The sequence below is a fragment of the Sebastes fasciatus genome, chromosome 23, assembly GCF_043250625.1.
Source record: "Sebastes fasciatus isolate fSebFas1 chromosome 23, fSebFas1.pri, whole genome shotgun sequence".
Classification (NCBI taxonomy): domain Eukaryota; kingdom Metazoa; phylum Chordata; class Actinopteri; order Perciformes; family Sebastidae; genus Sebastes; species Sebastes fasciatus.
Genome location: NC_133817.1, coordinates 17,769,725 through 17,794,638, shown reverse-complemented (window position 1 = coordinate 17,794,638; position 24,914 = coordinate 17,769,725). Strand labels below are relative to the sequence as shown.

The window sequence follows — 24,914 nt, the reverse complement described above, 5'->3', positions numbered from 1 at the left end:
TACATCCCTGTTTTTTATAAACCAATTTTTGTCTTTTTTTAGGGGGGACAGGGGGTCTTTAGCGGGAGATAGCAGGTTAACAGTATATGCCTCATTGAGGTAGTGTACATCATCTGAAAGCTGGGAACCTGAAGATTAATTTGATTTGATTTCAAATGATGAAAGTTTAGAGTGTATTAAGTCTTAACATGGAAATATGTGATGGGCATTCCCATGTTCAATAATGTCTCATACTTTGTGCAGTATTTTTTGGGGTTGATACCATTTGTTACGCAGACTTGGTGCAAGATTTAACCATTTTTGACCAATCGAGAATTGATAAAATGATCAATAATCCCTCCAAAATACAGCATTAAGACACCAAGACCTTGAGGAACACCACAGAAAAAGCCATGTTGTGATTTGGTATAAAACACTTTTGATATTTGTAGATTTCTGCAAGAATTGCATTTTTCGGCAATTGGATGGCGAACACTTCTGTTCAGGAAACTGCTCAGAAACACCCTTATTGTCAGTCTACCTATAGGAAAGCCATCCACCCCCCCTAGGTCTCTAGTTTGTTGTTGTACGAATTAAAGATCAGGCGAAAAAGCAGACAAATGAGTATTGTATTGTTGTTTCAATTCAGAATCGATGCGTCATCTGATCGGCTCTTCTGATCGGACTTTGAAGAGACCAACGATCAAACTATTTAGAAAGAATATCAACTGATCAAAATACGGCATTAAACTTAAGCAAAGCCAGCAGAAGATATAATAAAAGGCAAGACATTTACAACACAAAAATATTAAAATTGGATGCATATAGCGCTTTGAAATGCGGTGCTTCAGCCTTCCGCTTATCCAGAGAAAATACACAACCAAAGCGCCTCAGCTGAAAAAACCCTACTCCTCATTGCCCTTCAGTGTTTTGCATTTATTATATATTATATCTTGCAAGTATTTAATTAGTTTTAAAACGGGCAATGGTCCTGTTGAGCCAATCATTATCAGCACAGGGGAAATTCCTTCACCGCGACAGACCTACCAGACGCTGACTTTTGTTGCATGCCATTCCCATCTCGCTCTTCTCCGTTCCTAACTTTCTACTATCGTGTAACCAATAGAGGAAAAACGTTTGTCACTACAAGCAACATTAAACACATTAAATGTAGTTATTTGACCCATTGGTAAGATACAAATATTGATTAGGGTAGCCATAAGAAACAATTTACAGCAACTTACTTTGAACTGCTATGAATAATATAACACATTTATCAGGGTCTAAGTACACCATCAATGATTAGAATTGACCCTGCGTGCATACAGCACTTTACAGAGATATAAGTGTTCATAAGTCAAGCAGCAGTAAAGAATAATTCAACCGTAATGAACACGTTGGGGAAAATAATATCCACACTGTACATTCATCACGCTCCCCGTGAGCTTTACATGCTCATATTTCATGCAATGCGGGCGTTTATCTGGCAACGAAATATTACAAGTTAAAGATGTTAATCTGTCTGCCAATTTCTGCTCCTCGCAAAATTAGATTACTTCAAAGGATCCCAGATAGTGGTGAAATATTCAGTTTTGGTCTGATTTCATGTTTGAGATGAGATTTGGAAACGGCTCCCTCATCACGGGGTTGTTATGAAACCCTTCTAATTACCGCTGTTTCCATTATCAAGTAATCTCATCGTGTTGTGTGGCCTCAGCTCATGTTCCATTTCCATGGCCTGCTGTGACATACTCCAAAACAGGTTACTTTAGGCGAAGCTAAAATGTTGAGAATCCTTATATTACATCTTTTTCAGTTTTACATTTTATACCAGATTAGTCTAGCACACCTTCTTTATTATTTTAAAGTAGGGCTGTCAATCAATTAAAATATTTGAACGCGATTAATCCCATGATTGTCCGTAGTTAATCACGATAAATTGCAAATTAATCGCACATTTTTATTAGTTCAAAATGTACCTTAAAGGGAGATTTTTCAAGTATTTAATACTCTTATCAATATTGGAGTGGGCAAATATGCTTGCTTTATGCAAAACAATGACAATATTGTCCAGAAACCCTCACAGGTACTGCATTTAGCATAAAGAATATGCTCAAATTATAACAAGGCAAACTGCAGCCCAACAGGCAACAACAGCTGTCAGTGTGTCAGTGTGCTGACTTGACTATGACTTGCCCCAAACTGCATGTGATTATCATAAAGTGGGCATGTCTGTAAAGGAAAGACTCGTGGGTACCCATAGAACCCATTTTCATTCACATATCTTGAGGTCAGAGGTCAAGGAACCCCTTTGAGAATGGCCATGAAAGTTTTTCCTCGCCAAAATTTAGCGTAAGCTTGGAGTGTTATTTAACCTCCTTCCCGACAAGCTACCATAACATGATTGGTACCAATGGATTCCTTAGGTTGACTAGTTTCATATGATGCCATATCTTCACTCTAGCTTTAAAACTGAGTCTGCTACAACCTAAAAATCGCAAGTTGCGTTACTGTGTATAAGAAATTAGTTGTGGTAAAACAAATTTGTATTATTGTGTTAACTTTAACTGCCGTCTTTTAAAGCCTTTGCCCTGATATATCTGCAAAACGTTTATTAGCCTAAAATGCCAAATAACTTTGAAATGTCAGCTTTTGAAGTGTCTCATTTGTTGAAATGATTCCATACTCATTATTATTACTTCTTTCCTACTTTTTTGGGGTGTATTTCTCTCCTAATTTGGGATGTCCAATTCCCCCCTGCTCACACTCATTATTTTAAAGACTGAGGCTCTGCTCGACTCATGAGCAGACCGACAAATATATGACCGTCTGTGTTTGAAACCGTTTTGTTAAAACCATTTTTCATCCTTCCCCTGCGGCGTGGTGGAGTCGGTGAGTGGCTGGCGCTTAGTTGGCTCTGCTGACTCACAGGGAGACGGAGACAAAAGTCCTGAGCCTCGTGGGGAGAACAAAGAAAAAAAACAGAGTCTGCTGGAAAACTTTTATGTGTTTTTTCTTTCCTGTTGAAACTTCAGAATTCTTGTGGAAGAGTTGCAAATAAGACGAGATCCAGATTTTCATTTCAGTTCTCTCTCTTGTTCACTTCCCTCAGTATCCTGTTTACCCTTTTCTAACTCATATTGATTCAAATGGAGGGAAACAGATAGAAGTTTAGAAAGGAAGCTCAATTTTTGCAGAGCAGCTCTCTTCCCCTTCCCCTCCCAGGATGCTCGCTGTTCTGCTGAGTCATTCGCTGTTGTCAATGCGGCTCATAAAAACCACCGACAATGAATGGCAGAGCTCAATTCCTTGCTGGGGAGCACAAGCGCCAACCGATTTTCCCATTTCCTTTGAAAAATTAAAACCCAAATCTAATCTTGTCCCTCGCTATCAAATTAGCAATTAAAATTGAAAACAATACTGTGGCTGGTTTCTCTCTTCTCTGCGCCACCCCGGGGCAAACTGGCCTTGCCTTTCCAAAGATTTTTAAATGTCACAGTAAAAGAAGTTGAAAAAGACCATTACCAGTGACATTTTATTGTGTGTGTGTGTGTGTGGTATTAGAGCGTACAAACACACATGCATTCAGAGTAAATTCTGTTTGCCCGAATGCAAATGCTAGACCTTAGGTTGTTTGAGATTAGTGCCTGTTCATCACTTGTTTTGTACTCCACTTGTGTGGTGTTCACTTTCGACCCCAGTCTAACCCCCCTGAGGTAGGCATTATATTTCATGAGAAAGGTAGCAGATATGGCCTTCAGTGTGTCCTTTTACAAAAGCAGATAAATATAAAATCACTCTTTCAGCCGCTTCTGCTAAAATGCTTATATGTGAATCGGGCTGCTGCTAATGAAGTAAAAGGTGTTTCAAAGATCTCTCTTGTTTATTCTGTAAAGTATTTAATCGCGATTAATCACACAATTGTCCATAGTTAATTGTGATTAATCGCACATTTTTCATCCGTTCAAAATGTACCTTAAAGGGAGATTTGTCAAGTATTTAATACTCTTATCAACATGGGAGTGGGCAAATATGCTTGTTTTATGCAAATGTATGTATATATTTATAATTGTAAATTAATTAAGAACACAAAACAATGACAAATATTGTCCAGAAACCCTCACAGGTACTGCATTTAGCATAAAAAATATGCTCAGATCATAATATCGCAAACTGCAGCCCAGCAGGCAACAACAGCTGTCAGTGTGTCAGTGTGCTGACTTGACTATGACTTGCCCCAAACTGCATGTGATTATCATAAAGTGGGCATGTCTGTAAAGGGGAGACTCGTGGGTACCCATAGAACCCATTTTCAGTCAAATATCTTGAGGTCAGAGGTCAAGGAACCCTTTTGAAAATGGCCATGCCAGTTTTTCCTCGCCAAAATTGAGCATAGGTTTGGAATGTTATTTAGCCTCATTCGCGACAAAGTAGTATAACACGATTGGTACCAATGGATTCTTTAGGTTTTTTTTGTTTCATATGATGCCAGTATCTTCACTCTAGCTTTAAAACTGAGCCATCTACAACTTAAAAACTGTTAATGCGTTAAAGTTGCGCTAAAACAAAATTGCGTTAACGCGTTATTATTGCGTCAACTTAGACAGCCCGAGGTTAAAATATTAATAAACTAAAAATCATCTCAGATTTTAAGTCAACGTGACCATATTGTCCCTTCCTGACCCTTCTCCCACTCTCATAAACCTGAAGTTTGATTTGAGGAAGTGATAGTATCCCACAGGCACTGGTAGGAATTATAGGGGGCCCTTAACAAGATGTGACTCTGGACACATTAAAAAACTCTATCAATCTCAGACTTTTATAGGCCCTCACCCCCCCTCTGGAGCCCAGGGCTGCCGGACTCATTACTCTACTCACTCCACTTCCTTTATGTGTTGCCTTCAACCAACCGCAGCCCATTAGGTAATGTACTGTATGGTATGAACTGTTGTCATTGGGGTACAGTGTAAAAGTGTTAGGTTATTAAATTCAAACATAAATTTTGATTTTTTAATGCTGAGCTAGATTGAACAACAATCTGTAAGTCCTATCTAACTAGCAGTGGGGCTATCGCAGTAACTTGAGGCCATGCTTCCACATTCCTTGACTGTGGATAAAGTAGGTCCTAGGGGGGATCTTGAGGCTTTCCCCGGCAAGATCAGATGTGTAATCCCTCCAGCGTGTTCTGGTTCTTGCTTGTGGTCTCCTCCCAGCTGAACATGCCCAGAATACCTCTTAAGGGAGGTGGCATCCCGATCAGATTCCTGCACCACCTCATTTGGCTTCTTTTTAAGAAGCTAACCCTTCCAGATATCTGAGCTCCTCACCCTATCCCCGAGGACGAGCCAAGACACCTCGAAGAAAATTAATTCCGACACATTCAAACTCTCGTTTTTTTGGTCACTACCCCAAAACTCCTGACTGAGGGATGAAACTTAGATTGACAGGTAATTCGAGAGCTTCACCTTGAGGCTCAGCTCACCGCAACAGTTTGATCAAAAAGCCTGAATCTAATTTCCCAGTCAATCTCACGTTTCATCCCACTCTGAGTCACGAACAAGATCCGCAAATATTTGAACTTAACGCATCTCGCTCTGCAAATCCCCACGGAGATCACAGCCCCAATGGAATTGGCAAAACATCCTTCCAAACTCCTCTTACACCCTCGGGGTTTAGCTTCCATGACCCCAGAGGATACCAGTACTATTCTGCTGATATACCTTTCATGAATTCAGCTTAAAGGAATAGTTTGACATTCTGCTCATGCTTATACGCGTTCTTGCTAAGAGTTAGAGGAGGAGATTGACTTGATTAGCTTAGCTTAGCATAAATACTTGGGTCTCTACCTTGAGGAGACCAACAGAGACTCCAGGAAGTCACTGTGCCCAGCTGCTGTTTGCCAAGAAATAGTTACAGCTAAGAATGTACAGTATATCGCTAAGAAGTGAAAGTCAATTATACGTTCCATTACAATGCCAGCGCCCAGCAGCAGACCTACGCCTCCGCCATTTTTGACTGTAATTGAGTCGACTTCCATAATGACGTCAGTTAAACGTCCGCCTACAAAGTGCCGTACAAAAGTAAAACAAAAATATGTATATTCTATTGTCATAATTCTAATGTATCTACTGAAATAACTATTTACTTACTTATTTACTTATTTATTTATTTATATATTTAGCTTTTTTGCCCAGCCACTTCCCAGAGGAGCATAAAGTGAGCGATGGACATAAATGGAAGTTAGAAAAATCCAGCACACAGATTTTGAGAACAAAGTTTGTCATGTCAAGGACCTCCATATCGATGTCCAATAGACCGCAGTCCATGGATGTATGAGAGGTTGTGCCCTGCTTACTAGTTAATAGCCTACAACTTTAAATTCTGTTTATGTCATGCTACTAGCACTACTAGCTACTGGCCGATAGCCGGTTGTTTGGGAACAGAGACGTTAATACATCCACCACGGAACAGGCTTACAGCACACAGCCCATGGGTGGGTTAGAAGATGATAAAAGTGATAATTTACAGCCAATATATCCATTATTACAGCCGCATACAGCTTACAGGAAGCTGGCAGAACTGGGTGCAGTCCCATGGGTCTGATGCACATTCATTATGCCGAGGAAAATAACTCTGTATTCGGCTATTAGTGAATTTTACAACTTTTAGGACTTAATGATTTAAATGAGAGCTATTTAAGTGTTCCTACTGGGAAGTTGATTTACCTCTGATTTACAGACGTCTCTTTAGACATTCATGGCAATGGACTCATTGTCATTTTCATTCCCAAATGGCGGCAGTCCCCATAAAACAACAACTTGCTGTTTTTACATTTTGTTTTTGTGTTCTTTAAACAAGCGAGACCCAACCTGTAAATCAGTGAGCTGTTGGGGTGCTGCTGTCAGGAGAGAGCCAGCCTAGCACATATGAGAGTGGTATCTAACTCTCAGCATGAAAGCAAATAAGCACATTTCCTGAAATGTCAAACTCCTCCTTTAAATTGCAGCTTAACATCCATGCAATTTTTCACAAGAAAAAGAAATAAGAAAGTGCTTATACCTCCACAGCATTGTATTTAAATCTCAACAGCACCCCTGTAGGTGGACTATAGCGAGCGGCGTCATGATCCTCTGTCAATCACAGCGAGGATTTACAGTATATCCGGTAATAAGCCCACTGACCCACAGAAAGATATGTCAAACCCCAGTAATAAACCTGTAAACCACCAATCGTAGGGGGGAAAAACAACAGCAATACCGCGTTGCATCAGCTGTGAATCAACTTATGGATTTAAAGCGGGAGGCCAAGAGCTGCGGAGCGGGGTATAAATTCTGCAAATGAAAATGGATAACATGGGGGTGGATATGAATGGTTGGACTGGTGTGTGTGTGTGTGTGTGTGTGTGTTTGTGTGTGTGTGTTTGTGTGCGTGTGTGTGTGTGCGTGTGCGTGTGCGTGTGCGTGTGCGTGTGTGAAGCTGTGAATAAGGAAAGGGAGGATGCTTGGATGACATCGGGGCCTGCTACGAGTCATCAGTTTCCAATACTGCTATTCATGAATCACTTTAACAAATGGTTGAGTGTGTCTGTGTGCATACATGAATGCGAGTGTTTTGGATGTATGTGTGCAGGATGAACCTCACTCTGAAGTGTACATATTACAAGCGTAGCTGCACGTCAACTCGCTTGACTTATGGATTGACTTTCCCTATCTGTCCACTCATCCTGTCAAACATAAAATCAATGGGGGACGAGGTAAAACTCTCTGATTCTGGTTGGTCTGGGACTATACGGCATGAAGTATGTATTTAGATTTAAATTGTTCACACATAACTGAAAATTAATTTGCAGTCTGTCTTGATTCTGATTAGTTCCACTTTAATAAAGGGAAATTGCTGTTGAGGATAAAAAGCACCTTCCCGGCGGATAAAAGTTAAATAAAAGAAGAAGAAGAAGAGGAGGATCCCGTCCGTCTGGGAGATTACCAATTAAGACTGGGCTTAATTTGTGCAATCAATGTTAACTTTGCAGGAATAATTAGGTTGCTCTTTGTAACTTTGACCTCCAAGCATGTCTGAACTCTGTAAAAGGTCACTGCCAAGTCTCTTGATTACAGGCCCAAACATCTCCGAGGACTCCTTAATTAGAGGATTAAAGACTGACCGTTGAGCTGAAATTATGCCTTTAATTGCAACATCATGTCAGATCGTTTGAGACTTTTTAAACTTGTTTCTCTTTTTTTACTTTACATGTAAAGTGTGCAACTCATTTGGCCCACCCATGCATATAATAGATGGTAAGGGTCTATCTGAAATACCCTCTGAGTCTTAACCATTTCCTATAACTATAATTGTTCTCCTTGCTTACAGCAGTGTATGTGCTAGAGATGTAAACAAATATGAAAAGATACGAACAGCATCTAAATATTTGCATAGATATTTAGTTTAAACCTTCATAAATCTGTCTAGAAATCATAGAAAAAAGGTGCCCCCTTTAACTTCAGGTCTCACAAAGCATCAGATGTATTTAAGTTCACAATTCAGACATTGAGCCATAATCATCCTCAAGAACTTCTCATCAGTTTTGACCAGATTTACCATGATTCAGTATCGGAGCCCGGCACTTTGCGACTTGTCAATAGATGCAAACTGACGAAATTGACTTAGTCTCAAAGGCGAATGTGAAATGAACAGGAGAGTTTAAGATTTTAGTCAAATAACCAATCCTCTTTTCTTTCATAGACACTCCAGAGAAACATTTTCCTGTACCTGCTCCCATAATATACATAACATTTAGTTTGTAAAGAAAAATCCTGGAATCCTGACTTATGTTTTCCCTCTACTTAAACCTCATGATCAGTTCCCACTATTTATTTCCACCTGTACCAATAACAGTTTTACACCTTGAATTCATACCCAGTTATGATTTTTTTATGCCTCCGTGCCGGCGACAGCCATGGCCGGAGGCATTATGTTTTCGGGTTGTCCGTCCGTCTGTCTCTGTCTGTCTGTCTGTCTGTCTGTCTATTCTTGTGAACGTGATATCTCAGGAACGCCTGGAGGGAAATTCTTAAAATTTAGCACAAACGACCACTTGGATTCAAAGATGACCAACGTCAAGATGACCTCACAAAACACGTTTTTGGCCATAACTCAATAACTCATATCCTAATTATGACAATTTCATCTGTAATCTGGTTGGCAGAGGCATACTGTACAACCTCAAGGTGGTAATTCTAGTTTTCTTTTTTTGACAAAAAAATCAATCATAATTATTTGATTTATTTAGGTGCATGGTTACTGTTATTGTGTATACTCTGTGAGCAGAAGAGCTTATACGCATACTTATGAGGAGTAAAAAAGTGTTAGTAGAAAACAATTGAACAGAGGAAATGAAGCAGTTTAGATGGTTTGTGACTGTTTTATTTTGTGGATTACACAGATACAGACAGTGGCTTTGTGTTACATCCCTAGCATGGGTGGAATATACAGTATCACATGATGCTTGAGCTCAACATTTAAACTGAAGTAAGGCTCAAATGCTGAGGTGCGAATATGAAAAAAAAGTCCCACTTAAAACACTATTTCTACCATCATTTCTGTTTTGCAGTACCTTGTTTTTTTGTATTATTCTTATTTCCAGGTTGTATTTCTCTGGTCTAAATCACACCTGAGGCTGTAGGTTTAAACCCCCAGAGTGGTTTTAGAAAAACTAAGCAAAGTAAGTGAGCTCTCCCTTTCGTTCAGCAGCTATTAGACTCAAACCTCGAGCAAGAGGATACGACAAGAGAGGAGGAAGTGCACTTTGTGAACGGGCAAATCACAACTTTGCTTTGCTAAAAAAGGGCAGACGGATCACCTGTCCCTGGATAACCCAGCGGTGCTGAAGAAAATTCAGGCTGTCGCTGTTTTAAAGTCAGTGTCGTGAGACGGTGTGCGGATCAGCAGGCAAGTGCTTTCACTCTGAGGAGTGGAGCTCTCCGTGGTGCTGCTGCTGCTGCTGCTGCTGCACACACTACTGCTCCTTGTAAAATCACTCAATGCTCTACAGTCAGCTGAGAGTTGCTGCTCCACAGCCCTCATGTAGTTTAGACTGGAAGCTTTCCCTGGTGTTGACAGCCTTGGTGCTCCCTACTAACATTCAGCACACATACACACACTTGCGCACTAGTGGCCTCGACAGAAACTCATGATTTTATCTAAACAGTCCTCTATAACCTGTTTTTGAACTCATCCGTGGCTACAGCAGCTATAGTTCAAAAGTTTGTTTATGAGATTCGGGAGTTTGAAAAAGGCAGCAAGTTTTTGCTCCCTTTTGCACAACAGCAGCCAATCTGTTGCCTTTCAAATGCAGAATTGTGTTTCTTTTTATTGATCCCCCCAGTCAAGATGTAAAGAATTGATTTGGCCGCAACAGTGGATTAAGAGGCATCTCCATGTGTTTTACAGCTGCCAGCGTCTCACAGTGGACAGAGCTGCTGAAGGTATCTCCATAAATTTTCTCTCCATTAATCCTGCAGAGCTCAAACTTGAATTAAACCCAGCGTATGTCCCGAATGTAGGTTTACCAATAGGTAACGTTAGCAAGCCAGCTAAGAAAGCACAACATGTGAATAAAACAACTTTGGAGTCACCAGAAGTTGCTTTGCTAAGTAATGTGTTACTGCAAGAACACTGGTGGTACATCAGCTGTCTTATCTCGTAGCTTTTTTGAGCTTAGCTGCCACTTTGGAGGCCCTTTTTTATATTTTATTTTCCTTTTTCATCAACAACATAAATTTGCAATCCATTTAATGTGAAATACCAAATACAGAAGTGTGTATGTCGTCCACAAATTTTTAAAAACAAATAAAGAATGAAATGAAAACACAAATAAATAAAAATAATAAATACAAAGTAAAACAAAGAGCAGAATGATCATATAAACCACAGTATGGGTAAAATAATAATGATAATACACATATACATATATATTTTCAAACAGACATAAACAATCAGCAAAAGAGATCATTATATAAACATAAATACACACAGTCACACAGACAAGTAGAGGTAACGGAAACGGACGTCGCTTCACGTGGCGCTTCAGAGGAAAGGACGTCTCATGTCTCTGAAAACACGTTTCCTCTGTCCTCGCATGGTTTCCTTGCAGCTCTCCATGCATCCCAGGTGGGAGGGACTAAGAAGCAAAGGAAAAGACGTAAGTGAGGGAAACGTGGATGCAATTAAGAGACTTGGGCCCAATTCCAAACCACCTACACCTACACCCTCTCCCTGCCTACTTCCACTCCGTCCGCCATATTAAGTGCCATCCCAAACCAATTCACGGGGAGTGGAAGTGGGATATGAAACTCTCCAACAGCGAGCCTACATCGATGCCGACTTAACCAGCTGCTCTTACTGACGAGCAGCGTTTTGTGATCGTCATGGAACACGCTCCAATGTTATTTCCGTGCGACTACCGGTTCAAACATTTACTTGTAATCTGCTCAAACTGATAATAATATAATTAGTTTACTCTACTTTATTGTCATACAGACGTCAACAACATAAAATGAATGGATTGTATTTAGGATCAAATACTGTATACCCTTGTCCAGCCTAGAAAACAGTAGACATGTTCATTAGATTGTACATTTTTGGATATATACATGCATATATACACCGATCAGCCATAACATTAAGACCACTGAGAGGTGAAGTGAACAACATTGGTTATCTCGTTACAATGGCACCTGGCAGTGGGGGAGGATATATCAGCCAGCAAGTGAACATTTTGAACTTTGAACTTTGTGTTGGAAGCAGAAAAAATGGGCAAGCGTAAGGATGTGAGCGACTTTGACAAGGCCCAAATAGTGCTGGCTAGACGACTGGGTCAGAGCATCTCCAAAACTGCAGCTCTTGTGGGATGTTCCTGTTCTGCAGTGGTCAGGACCTACCAAAAGTGGTCCAAGGAAGGAAACCCCGGTGAACCGGCGACAGGGTCAGACCCAAGGCTCATTGATGCATGTGGGGAGCGAAGGCTGGCCCGTGTTGTCTGATCCAATAGAAGAGCTACTGTAGCTCAAATTGCTGGAAAAGTTAATGCTGGTTCCGATAGAAAGGTGTCAGAACACACAATGCATCGCACTTTGTTGCGTATGTGGCTGCGTAGCCGCAGACCTGTCAGGGTGCCCGTGCTGTCATAATGTTATGGCCGATCGATGTATATATACTGTATATATTCAACTATGCAAGACCGATTTAGCAGTACAATAATTTAGTGCAATAATTCAGCTGTGCAATAATCTGGTTTACTCCGGCATTAACACTGCATTTATTCATACAGAACATTTAAACTAATATTCTTATTTTACACTATTCTTGCATTTTTATCAATGCATGCATTTATATTATTTGCATAGATCATATATGTAGGTTTTAAGAGAAAAAAAGTCATAGTATTATGAGAATAAAGTCATAATATTATAAAGTAGTAATTGTATATGTTGTTGTTGTTTTTTCTCATAATATTCTGACTTTATTCTGTAAATCTCAGATGTTTTTTCCCTCAATGTGGCCTTAATACTCCGTAGTACATTGTCTCTTTGGCCCTCACTGCATTCGATTTACATACTATATACTTAGACTATAAGCTGCGTTACCTTCATCACAATGCTCAAATGTTTTGGGGCTCCAGACAGATTTCTTTTTTTTTTGTTGTGCCTAAAATGTCTCTTTTGATAGTAAAGGTTGCTGACACCTGCATTACACCTTTATTCAGCTGTAAGTGTTATTACAAACAGAGTGGGAGGGTGTAGGGACCGGATTAGAATTGGGCCAACGTCTCATGTCTCTAAAAACAGATTTCCTCGCTTCCTCTCCTTGCAGCTCTCCCTGCATGCCAGGTGGGAGGGACTTTAAGACGCAAGGAAAAGACGCAAGTGAGGGAAACGTGGATGCAATTAAGCGATTTGGGACGCACCCAGTCTGGCTCACCTTTCAACCGGATGTTGTGACGTCCTCGGACGGAAAGTGTGAAGCCATGAAAATAGTTTGTCGGACAGATGATAAAGCTCTGCTTCGTCCTGCACTAAAATGATTAATTTCTCCTTCATAAAATCACCTTAGACTGATATTTACGGAAGAGAAGAAACAACACCTGCAGGCTGGGATTGGTTGTTCCTCGTCACATGACGTGGTGCGCGTTTCCGTGTTTCAAAAAGGTTGATCTCGTGGCGCGTCTGTCGCTCCTGCAGCGCGTCTACAGTGACAACTATGGATTTTGAGGGTGCAAAAAACCACGGTATGTGAATGCAACATTGCCCACAGTGTGTCAAGCACAATGCAGTTATCAGATCTAGTTCAGAGCTCTGTTATAAAGCGTCTCTCTGTTGATTGTCAGGGGGTCACACTGGTTTTCTAATAAATTCAGGGATGATCTTATTCCCAAATGTATTTTTCTCCTGTTTTCTCCTCTTTCAACACAGAGGAGGCTTGACAGTGTTTGAGATCTGAAGGGGCCTGCTGAATAATGAGTGGAGTCCCTCCTCCTTAATTCAGTCTGCTACTCTCTCCATCTCTCTTTCATTTCTCCTTTTGCTTTCGCTCAAAACTGAATCCAGTCAGAGAAGTGTTTTCTACCAGGTTTTGATCTCTCTCTTGCACACCGTATATCTATCTCAGTGTAACTCTCTCTCAGTCACACACACATACATAGCCTCAGGCAAAAACACAAGCACTTGTCTGTTATTCCAGACAATAAATGGAGGATAAACATCATTTTGTCAGATTTTTTCCCTGAAGGTTGTGTACAGATACCCAATCTATTTCTCTCAAGTGCTCCCATTTGCACTAGTGGCATTGGTTGTGTGTGTATTGGCCCCCTGGGCTATAGCAGGAAGAGAGGTGAAATGATTTTTTACATTTATGACTTCATCTCGCCGCTAATGTTATAAATTATGGGAATCATTTGTTTAATATTTCCGTTTATAAAAATGTCTTAGAATATGGAAAAAAATGCCCATCACAGTTTACCAGATGCCACAGTGATTCCACGGTCTTTTTTAATTCATTGAGTGGTAATTAAGTGATGAATCGATTAACTGTTTCAATTATGAAAGGTGAAAAAAGTTGACAGTCTCAGAAAGGGAAAATTTCAAATGTCTTATTAATCTCTATACCATATTTCTGTTGTTTGAGTGCTTCTATTTCATCCTAGTCTTCTTTGTTATTAGATGCACCTTTTAAAAGAAAGACAATTTTACATGATTTTCTCATATTTTTCTTATATATTTGATCAAATGAAACGACACAACTTCCTTTTTTGTAATTGATTTTCATGGCTGATTTTTTAATAAATTCATAAATGGATGGACAAGGGAAATACTCAAAACTGTCAATACTCATTAGGTATCCAAAAAAGTACTGATCCAAAATCAGAAGTAGTGATATCTGTTAAATGCTGATAAATTCTGATAAATGCACTCAAGTTTCAGCAACAACAGCTTCTGGATGCTTCACCAGCAGGTTGATCCCACTGAGAGTATTTCTCTGTCAGTGAATACAGAGCAGAAGGCTGTAATAAGCCTCTGTTTGACAAGATCACCGTGACAAAAAATCTGTCTCTCACTTTAGTTTGACATTTTGAGTTTTACTGGAATAAGTTGTCTGCCAGTTAAACTAAATGTGACACCTTCTCTCACAAAATCGATGCGAGACACGGGAATGAAATCCAACATAGAAACTCTGTAACCTTGTTAGTGTGGCCTTGATGAAAGAATTAAGGCAGTTTCAGTTTGGGTTAGAATTTCATCTGTTGAAGGAAAAACTGAAAAAGGTGCTTTTAGAATAAGGGGAAAAATTTCAGAATAAGTTCTAAATCAAAAAAATAAACTCTTAACTATGTAGCCGATCCCTTTAAATAAACAAAAAGACTTGTGAGCAACCAATATGTTCCTCCCTGGCTCTCAATCTCCAGCTTACTAAAACGTATTTCTCCTCTTTTATTGTCCCAGATGCAAACTCAGCTGTGAAACTGCCAGAAAGACTCCAGTCAGAGTTTTAAGAAAAACCAAATCCAGAAAGTCACAGGGTAACTACTCCAATCACACACACCTCTTCCCACTTCCACACCTTCCCACCAACTAACTGGGCCTGTATGCTGAGGCAGAGATAACCTTATTCAGTTAATAATAGTGGCAATGAAAGAACTACAACTAATTGGTATTCTTTGGAAACTATTTCGCAACCAGAATACAAATTACTACTTTGTGATTAATTTTAAGAAAGAGGGGGGATTGAGTCACGGAGATGAATACCAATTTTTTTTTAAAGCTAGTTGGACTTTAGACCGAACGGAGATGTTTTCTAGGTATGCCACTTAGTGGCATACCTAGAACAGTTTCAAGGATAACTGTTTCAAGGATATTTCAAGTGACATTTTACAAAAAAAAAAAAAAAACATGAGTTTGTTGTGCACAGAGACGGAAAGATGAGTGCATGCTTTGGACATTTTGATTCACATTTCTGCTGGAGAGTGGTGCTCCAGAGTGTCAACATCAAAGCCAAGAAACCAACAGACAAGCACAATTATCTTTGAAGATAAGTGAATATTGTGACAGAGAGTAGCAGGTACTCACCATCTTCTGTGACAGTAGCCAACTAATGTTTCTCAAACAAACTCTCTAAAGGCAGAAATCGGGCTTCATGCATTGTAAAATACACATTAACAGTTTTTTTGTTTTGTTTTTTACTGGAGATGCTGTAGATAAACGATGTTGCCTTCATCAGTGTAGCCTGTTAATTAGACTGCGTGCTGTTTAGCTTTTACTTCATTATTATTCATATCGTGAGAGTCGTTTTTTTTTGTTTGGCAAGGTTTGTTTTGACCAGTCATTTTCAGTTGGGACAAAAAAATTATGTTTGCAAGGCGCAGTTAACGTGTCAATCAAATAAATATGTTGATTTACAAGTTGTTAGTTCCGTAAGTGAACTACAACAACGTGTATAGCTTTGGCAAGTATTTATTTTCTGAAAGAGGACCTATTACGCTTTTGTGATTTTCCCCCTTTCCTTTAGTGTGTTCTATAGTTTTTTGTGCATGTGAAAGGTCTGCAAAGTTACAAAGGCCAAAAAGAGTTTGAAACACTACTCCTGAACTGCCTGAAACGCCTTGCTTGAAGTCCCGCCTTTTCTTCCGTAACATAGTGATGTCACCAAGTAGCATATTTGCATAGCCTAGCGGCTAGTTTGGCACGCCCTCAAGCACAGCCGGTATGAGAAAAATAAAGTGTTTTTTGAACATTAAAGCATGTAAACATGTTTTAGGAGAAACCTAAAATACAAGTATGCACCTGAAAAATAAGCATAACAGGTCCTCTTTAATGTATTCTGGCTCTGGGACAGATGGCATCCTCATTCTTAATCCTGCACACAAAGCTCTGATAGCTGAATATAACTCAGGTGTTGGCAGCGATTCAGACATCTGGAACCAGGCTAACGTGAGTAAGTGAAACACATTTAAGCTTTGCCAATATTTATGTTGCTTGTACAACAGGGGTTGTTTCTAGAAGGTAACCAACAAATTGCAAAAACGTACAAAACATTGCAAAAACTCTCGCAAGACTCGCTGCCCGACAACCTATCCCAACCTTAACCATTTGAGGTCAATGTCTAACCTTGAATATCTTGCGAAGATCAACCCTGTCTGTTAGCAAATACATTTTGTTTGTAATCATAATGAACAAATGTTTGTATTGAATGGTATCAGCAAAATTCCAATGCAAAATGTTCATATTGAATGTCTCTCCAAAATGTTTACTATCAATATATTGCACTTATTCTTCATACCAGATCTACAACTGGCAACTTAAGCGTGATTTGTGTTTTTTGGATATGTTAAGGCAACTCAAAGCAATTTTGTGGTCTTGGTTAAATGTTGAAAGGCGGTGCCGTCTTGAAGCAAACATTCTCCGGCATGAAAGTGTTTGATGCTTAATCATCTACCTCATTAGAATAAAGGTGTGACACTTCCTGGAATTGGCAGAATGTTGCCAGTGAACATAATCAAGGCCGCAGCTTTTTCCAAAATCTGGAAAAGCAAATATAGAAACGGAGATTTCTGTTGCCTGGATACACCTATAGATTGAACACACTGGCATAACAGCATGCAACCTCCACACTCTTTACAAAGTCCCACACTCGCGCACACCAACACACTGAAACCACAGCATCTAAAGCTGTCCTCTCTGTCTCCCAACACACCAGGAAATGTTTTTCTTCTCTGAGGCGGCCTAAGTGGAGTGGTCCACTGAAGCCAACCCTCAGTAATTAACTGTCACAACGCTTCAAAACTAACAAATGGACTTTGTGTCAAGGAGGGCCCATTAATTTACTGGCCTCCACTCGTCGATCCAGAGCCTATTATCTCCATTACGGCAGGCTTTCATGTCTGGGCATCCTCTCCTGCTAAACCTCGATTTCTTCGTCTCACTTTGCACAGATTCCCTGGAACTTGAAGAAAGGCCCTGTGTAGAATGTGTCTTTACAGCGCGTGCAGAAACAGACCGTCCTTCAGCCACGTAAAGGTGAGTGCAGGATATGAACCCACACATGCTGTATGCTTCTGGCAGTGCTCTCATACTCGAGTCTGGCCGCGGTCTCGAGTCTAATTGTTTGAAGTTTTGCACTTGTCTTGGACTTGTCCCTTGTTGGAGTTGTTTAGACTTGTTGGAGACTGGAATTGTCTTTGTCTCGGGCTCAGCTAATGAGAGCTGGTCAAGTTGTTGCTGGCTGCTGATTTGGGATCAGTTGTATAGAAGGTTGCCTGATTCTACTAACACAGTGTTTCCCCTATATGTATTCAACAGCAGCGCAGCGCCGCTGCTAAAGGTATCCACAAACGTAATTTGTGGACTCTGGAGGAGTTGTGTAGACTTGTTGGAGACGGGAATAGTCTTGGTCTCGGGTTCGGCTATTGAGAACTGGTCATGTTTGTTGTTGGCTGCTGATTTGGGATCAGTTGTACAGAGCGTTGCTTGATTCTATCAACACAGTGTTCCCCCTATATGCATTCAACAGCAGCACCGCAGCTAAAGATATCCCCAAATGTAGTTTGAAAATAGTAGTTACTGTATGTAACTGTAGTTCTATGAGTGCGAGTAATGCAAGGAGAGGAAGAGGGAGTGAGTCGACGCCTGGATGAGAGATGTGACCAGATTATCATAGTTAATAAAAATGCAGCGTAATGACGATACAGACATTTCATACACTAGACATACTGTATATAACACAGAGCTGCTGATGCGCATTCAACCCACGCTGGAGCTGTTATAGTCTGTCTGCCTTATTTGTCTCATATGTCCATCACTCTGTTTGTCACCGTTAGTAGCGACTTCAGTCTGCAGTGTAGTTACTTATCTGAAAAACCTGAGAATTGGACAGTAACATGATCAAAGTCTTTGTATCCCTTCTACACTTCTGTCCTCCCTCCATCTCTCTCTCTCTCTCTCTCTCTCTCTCTCTCTCTCTCTCTCTCTCTCTCTCTCTCTCTCTCTCTCTCTCTCTCTCTCTCTCTCTCTCTCTCTCTCTCTTTCTCCTTAATGTTGTTATGCGGATAGAGTGCAATTTGGCCTGACGGTGGTGCTATAAGAATGAACTTCACGTTTTGGCCTGTAAGTTTTTAACCGTAAGTCTCAGAAACAAACTTTTCCCTGGATTTTGTGGGTCCAGACAAATCTATCCATTTAGCCACGCCCATTTGTGTCTAGCCATTTAGAATTTTGTCCAAATCTGGTGTTTTGCTACTTCTTATACACATTTTGAGCAATCGTCACAAATTTTGGTACAGATCATCTCTGGACCACGCTGGAAAAATTTACTTTTTTTGGATTGTTGATGTTCCATATAGTTTTGCTATAACTGCCCTTAAAGTTAGTTTATGTATTGTGACCACATTGGGTGGACATGTGTAGATATGATGTCTGAGTGACCATGGCAAATTTAGTGCCATTTGGCCGATGGGTGGCGCTGTAGCATCATCATCTAACTATAAAAGAAGCATTGTCTGTCTGTCTGACTGTATGTGTATGTATGACATCGGATCAAATTCACGGTGTATTAATGAATGTAGGCTAATGTTAGACTGTAATGATACGGAACCTAACCTCTATGCATTGACTAGACTGATGTTAGAAGATAGATCAATATTGTTTATAGATAGATTATTTCTGTCCATCCTTAATCACTATATTAACATTGGAAAGACACACAGGACTTGATTTGCTCTGGACTCGGCCTTAACTTGGTCTCGACTGCCTTTTGTACTTGGTCTTGACTCGGACTCGACTAGACCTGGTCTTGGATTTGACGTTGACTCGATTAAGTCGATCTTGAGCCCTGGCTTCTGGACACACTCACTTCATCTCTCGTAACTTCATGAGAAAAACGCAGTGGCGGGACTCGTAGTATACAGTAATGTAATAAGCAGTGGTGCTGCGTGCAGATACAGTATATGCACCAATACACTTCACATTCCTCTACACACTCCACAGACGTCTGTTTCCCTTCCAGTCAAACATATTTAAAAACTCATACCGCACTTCCACATTGGCATGACAACCTGAGGGGAGAAATCTTCCATATGTGACACTAATAAGTGCTGCTCGGAAGGAACGGAGAGCCATTTCTCCATGAGGCATAAATAACTAAATAACACGCAGACTATGGGATCCGTGTGATTTGTGATGCAGCCCACATTTATTGCTCTTCAAAAGGTAACATATTACCAGGGTTCTGCAGACAGAGAGAGACTGTGAGGCTGCATTGAGATCCGGTTGGTCTTTCCCACTGAGACCAATGCATTTTTGATGCTCTTCAATGCATTATCAGTGGCTCGGCATGCTCTCAGGCTCTGGAAACGTTTTCAGCTCATCTGAAGTAATTTCAGCTTCCAATTGCAGTTTTAAAAAGGCAATATTGTATCCAGAATCCATTTGAAAGGGTTGGCTCACCCATATTTAACAAAAAAATCACACAGTTTCTTTCTCACTTACCAACTGGTGGAAGAAGTATTCGGATTATTCAAGTGAAAGTAGCAATATGACACGATGAAAATGCTCTTTTATAAGTGAAATTCCTACATTAATAAAATGTGCTGTAAGTATTAGCGATGATATGAAGTGAACATATCAAAAGTAAAAATGCTTTTCATGCAGAATGGCCCTCGTCAATGTTATATTATTGGGGATTTAACATTGATGTGTTAACGTGTGTGGTACTTAAATGTTGAAGTGGATCAAATTTGAACGTCCCTATACAACAGTACAGTGACAATTAGGGGTGGGAATCATGTTTTTTAACTGCAAATTATGCAATTTGTCAACATTTGTTTTATCTGATAAGATGCAGTTTTCACATATCTTGAGGTCAAAGGTCAAGGGACCCCTTTGAAAATGGCCATGCCAGTTTTTCCTCGCCAAAATTTAGCAACAAGTTTGGAGCGTTATTTAGTTTTCTTTAGTTCTTCCCGACAAAACTAACATTACATGATTGGTACCAATCGATTTCTTAGGTTTTCTAGTTCATATGATAAAAGTTTGATACTTGACGTCCGTGTATTGATACAATATTCCCTTGCTAAAAATTGCAATAATATGCTGTATCGATTTTTTCCTATACCCCTAGTAACGATACATAATATTTTGGAAACAGATAATGTTTTGTATGTAAAATCTTAATTTGTAAACTTGTAGTTCCAGCTGTTAGATAATTGTACGGTAGTGTAGTAAAAAGTGCAATATTTACCTCTGAAATGTAGTGGAGTAGACGTACCATTAAATGGAAATACTCAAGTAAAGTAAAAGGTACCTCAAAATTACACTGGAGTAAATCTAAACTTTAAACTTAAACTAACTGAAATTCCAATAGAAGATTCTTAACAGTACAATAAAAACAATAAATACGATGAATATAGCACAGTAAGAGAGGATAGATAAAAAAGCTTAAGATATATAAATATGTTTTTAATGGATTAAAGATTAACATTTAGAGAATGTTTAAGTAAAAATATAGGTTTTAAGATGTCTTTTAAAGGTATTTACAAATTGAGATGTTCTCAGCTCTACTGGCAGGTTATTCCAGAGGGGAGGGCCATAGACACTAAAACTGGAATACTTAGTTACTTACCTCTACAGTATATGTAGCCATATTGGTTTTATTTGCTCAGGTTTTTGTAATATCCACGCCTCCACCTCAATAATACAATATGAATTCGTATAATTTTGTTTGTGGTGCTTAAAGTATTTAAAAGTTACCTCACTAAAATTAAAAGTAACCGAAAAAGACAAGGTGCTTATATCTTATTTGCAAGAATCCAAACAGAAAGCGTCCTTTGTCTGTGAGTCCTTGACTCCCACTCCATCCGCCATTAATGATGATAAAATCCTCACACCCACCAAAACTAAGGAGACCTCCACCCTCCAAGTGAACAAATCTTGCAAAATTATGCCAATCCAAAACGATCCTCGGCTGAGGCCCTATAGGCATTACGATACAACAACGCTTAATCACCTGTGCTACACGCATTCCATTAAGAAAACATCTGGCTCGTCGACGCTTGCTTGCTCTTCCAGCCATAATCCTATCCAACAAATTCGGGAGGGCTCGTCCATAAATCAAACCCGCTGCTGTGTATTCCTGTGACATTCCTCCCGTCTTTATCTATCCATGCAGATAATTATGGTTTTTATTTGCTCTTGTTTTGAGATATCTGTTTCTTTTCACTTCCGCCCCTTAAAGGGTAACAACAGTATAACAAGGTGTGGAGTGTCTTACATTTGCAACATACTTGTGCAACATATTGTACTTTCAACCTATACTGTAGACTTCAACACAATAATGCTTTACCTTCGTAACAGATTTAATATGAAGGTAGCTTACCTCAGGCTTTTTCTAGCGAGTGATGAGAGGCGTGTGTTGATGTGTTAAAGAATGTTCCTTCCAGCCGTAATAACAGTTACATGATTGGTCGTGGGTGGATGAAGGCATTTCAGGCATTATACTGACTAGGCATCAGCACCGAGGCACAATGTTGTACATCATGCATCAGACTGTGAGTGAGTGTCTCTCGGTCAAAGTGTGTCCACGTCTGAAATGTGATGTGATCACTCTGACATTTTTAGAGTACAGCCTCTCAGGCCAGGAAGCTACAGTTTACTGTGTCTAGTTTTAGTGTTTGCCTGCCCCCAAACACACACACACACACACATATCAACCCGTTTTGACACGCCGTCCCTGAGTCCAAAACTGACACTAGAGGGGTACCTAGAGCGTCATAGTTTGAAGCGTAGGACCACAAGCGGGGGTATTTGACGAGTGAATGTGTTGCAACATGTAGATGAAAAAAATAAAAAGATGAGGTGCTATTGATTACATTCAACCACTAGATGTTGCATTCTCCCTCCACAATTCCATTGCATTTACTTCACAACAAGTCGTTGCCAGACACTTACCGTCAATCTCAACCATTTATCATTTTTTTCCACGCTAACTGACGACCCAGAGATGCACGTGATACCAACGTTGTTTTACTATTGACTCACAAGCCTTGTTAGAGGTGGGAACCGAATTTCAGATATCTTCCACACTCCACTCCCGCAAACATTTTTAAAATGATTAATTCACAATCAGAATATTTTTTTTCCGGAAAAGCCTTACTTTATTTCAGCACCTTTCTAAAGGCTCTGTGGATGTATTATTTTTTTTAAAATATTAATTTACATAAAAATGTTATCAATAAGACCTTTAATACTATAAGGACTACACATTTTCATATGTTGCTAATATGAAAATGTAGTCTTAATAAATACTAAAACAATATGTGTCTCCAAACAGTAAACTTAAAATGTACAGTGCATGATCTATATAACTTAAGACTATTTTCTTTTGTAAGGGAAAAAAGGATAAATATTGTTTTAGATTTTGTTTATTCAATTAGCTTTTATTGGCATGTTTGTTCACAACTATGTCAAAAAACTGGCAACTTACTAATGATTTTTGTTTGTTTTTATAGCAAAACATTTCACAGTAATTATATTGAGTACAAAGGAAAACATGTAGCTGGGCATCAGTGGATAAATAGTAACAGATACTGTCTGTGTTGATAATATTTTTATGATTTTATCAGTGTGCTGATTCTTACCAGGAGCATTAGAGACTTTAAAAAACAACAAAAAAACATGCAGTTAAAGGAACATTATATAATGTTTTGGGGGATCTATTAGCAGAAATGGAATATAATATTCATATATTCATTAGTGTTTAATCACCTGAAACTAAAAATAGTTGTTTTTGTTTGCTTAGAATGAGTCCTTCATATCTACATAGAGAGCGGGTCCTCTTCACGGAGTCTGCCATGTTTCTACAGTAGCCCAGAACGGACAAACCAAACACTGGCTCTAACAAGAACTTTTCACGTTTTTACGTTACCTGAAGGCCACCGTAGTTCTCCGACACGCTTGTGGAACTGCGGTAACGTGAGTCGCCGAGTACAAAACCGTGGTACCGCCAGCCGCCGTCTGATTTCTGTTGTGCTTCCACGGTTTTGCACTCGGCGGCTCAGGTTATCGCAGTCTTGGAAAGGGAGGAGTGAGCTGAGGGGTACTCAGTTGGTTGCAATCTGCAACCACACCAATAGATGCTGCCAAATCCTACACACTGTCCCATTAAAACTAATGTTTAAGAATATAGAGCATCAGTTTTATGAACACGTTTCACTTGTCAGTTTCAGTGTGATTTCGGGTGGGCATGTTCTCAGCCGTAGCGGTGCAATGATCGTCAGTGTTAAATCCAAGAAATTACACCTGTCAGTGCTGTCTGAATATTGTTCTCTATCTGTGTGACTTTCTCGGTCCGTCTGTCTCTCAGTGCAGGAAGTTAAAGTGGAGTTTGGGAAGGCAAAATTAAATCCTCACTCTCTCTTCCTATCCTATTTTACAGAGGGGATTATAACAGTCAAGGAAATATTTCTTTCTTCACGTATAGCTGTCAGGTATGGATCTGTGTTGGATGATTTAGTACCGGGGATGTGACAAGGATATCAGGTAATCCTCTCTGAATATGAATTATTCTACCTACTGTATCTCTCTGGAGATTCTTTAAAGTGGGTCTTGCACTCTTGAGGAGTGATCACATCTCTTGCGTTCCTCTTCTCAAACTCAGTTCTGCTTCACCTCCTTCCCCTTCTTTCACTTTCTCTGACTTATCTCTCCCCTGTTTCTCCGTCTACAAAGGGTAGAGGGAAGAAAAGGTGGACGTTAGAGAGGAAAAGGGTGGGTGAGACAGAGACAGATGGAGGAGAGGAAGAGTTGTCTGAGAGTAAGGAAGCATAAGAAAAGCGATCATGCTAACTATCTGTCACCTTTAGCTCCCCGTGGCAGTTCTTAGCCTCTCTTCCTTTCACATGGTCGAGGGATGTGTGCTTATCACGTCTGCGCTTTACTGTGTTAATGTGCCTGAATGCACACAGACATAATTTTAGTGCGTCTTTAAATAAATGTATGCTAATACCTTTGTGGGTAACTTTTTCTACCCAGCCATCAGGGGACATATGAGGTCTGATGTGACATCACAGCTCGGGGAGGAAAGGTCCCCTCATGTCAGGATTATACTGCAGCTGCTCTGCCTGAACATAATGACTTTATAATAGAACCGTAAATACTCGATAAATGCGCCGGGGGAGGGTTGACAGTGAGAAAGGACTGTGTGCGGGGTTGGTTTGTGTTTGCTTTACCTAAGGTATAATAAATAAAATCAACAAGGATTTGGACTATTATCATAATTTATTAATGTACATAAACATACGATTAATATGCTTTCCTCAAAGCCACCAGGCTCCAGATCGTTGATTGTCGTAAAACACACTTCAATCAACCTCTGCAGAAACAAAAAACTCATCGAAA

General features: G+C 39.8%; 1 protein-coding gene across 3 annotated transcripts in view; it reads left to right on the top strand.

Moving 5' to 3' along the window:
- grm8a (glutamate receptor, metabotropic 8a) overlaps nucleotides 1–24,914 on the top strand; it is a 491,719-nt gene that overhangs the window by 360,999 nt on the left and 105,806 nt on the right. For all 3 annotated transcript variants that reach the window (XR_012592620.1, XM_074625214.1, XM_074625217.1), the window contains 2 exons: nucleotides 14,973–15,049; nucleotides 17,459–17,543. Coding sequence is in view for 2 of the 3 variants with exons in the window: in XM_074625214.1 (XP_074481315.1) it covers nucleotides 14,973–15,049; nucleotides 17,459–17,541 (160 nt within the window). In the remaining variant the exon portion in view is untranslated. The remainder of the gene's footprint in view (nucleotides 1–14,972; nucleotides 15,050–17,458; nucleotides 17,544–24,914) is intronic.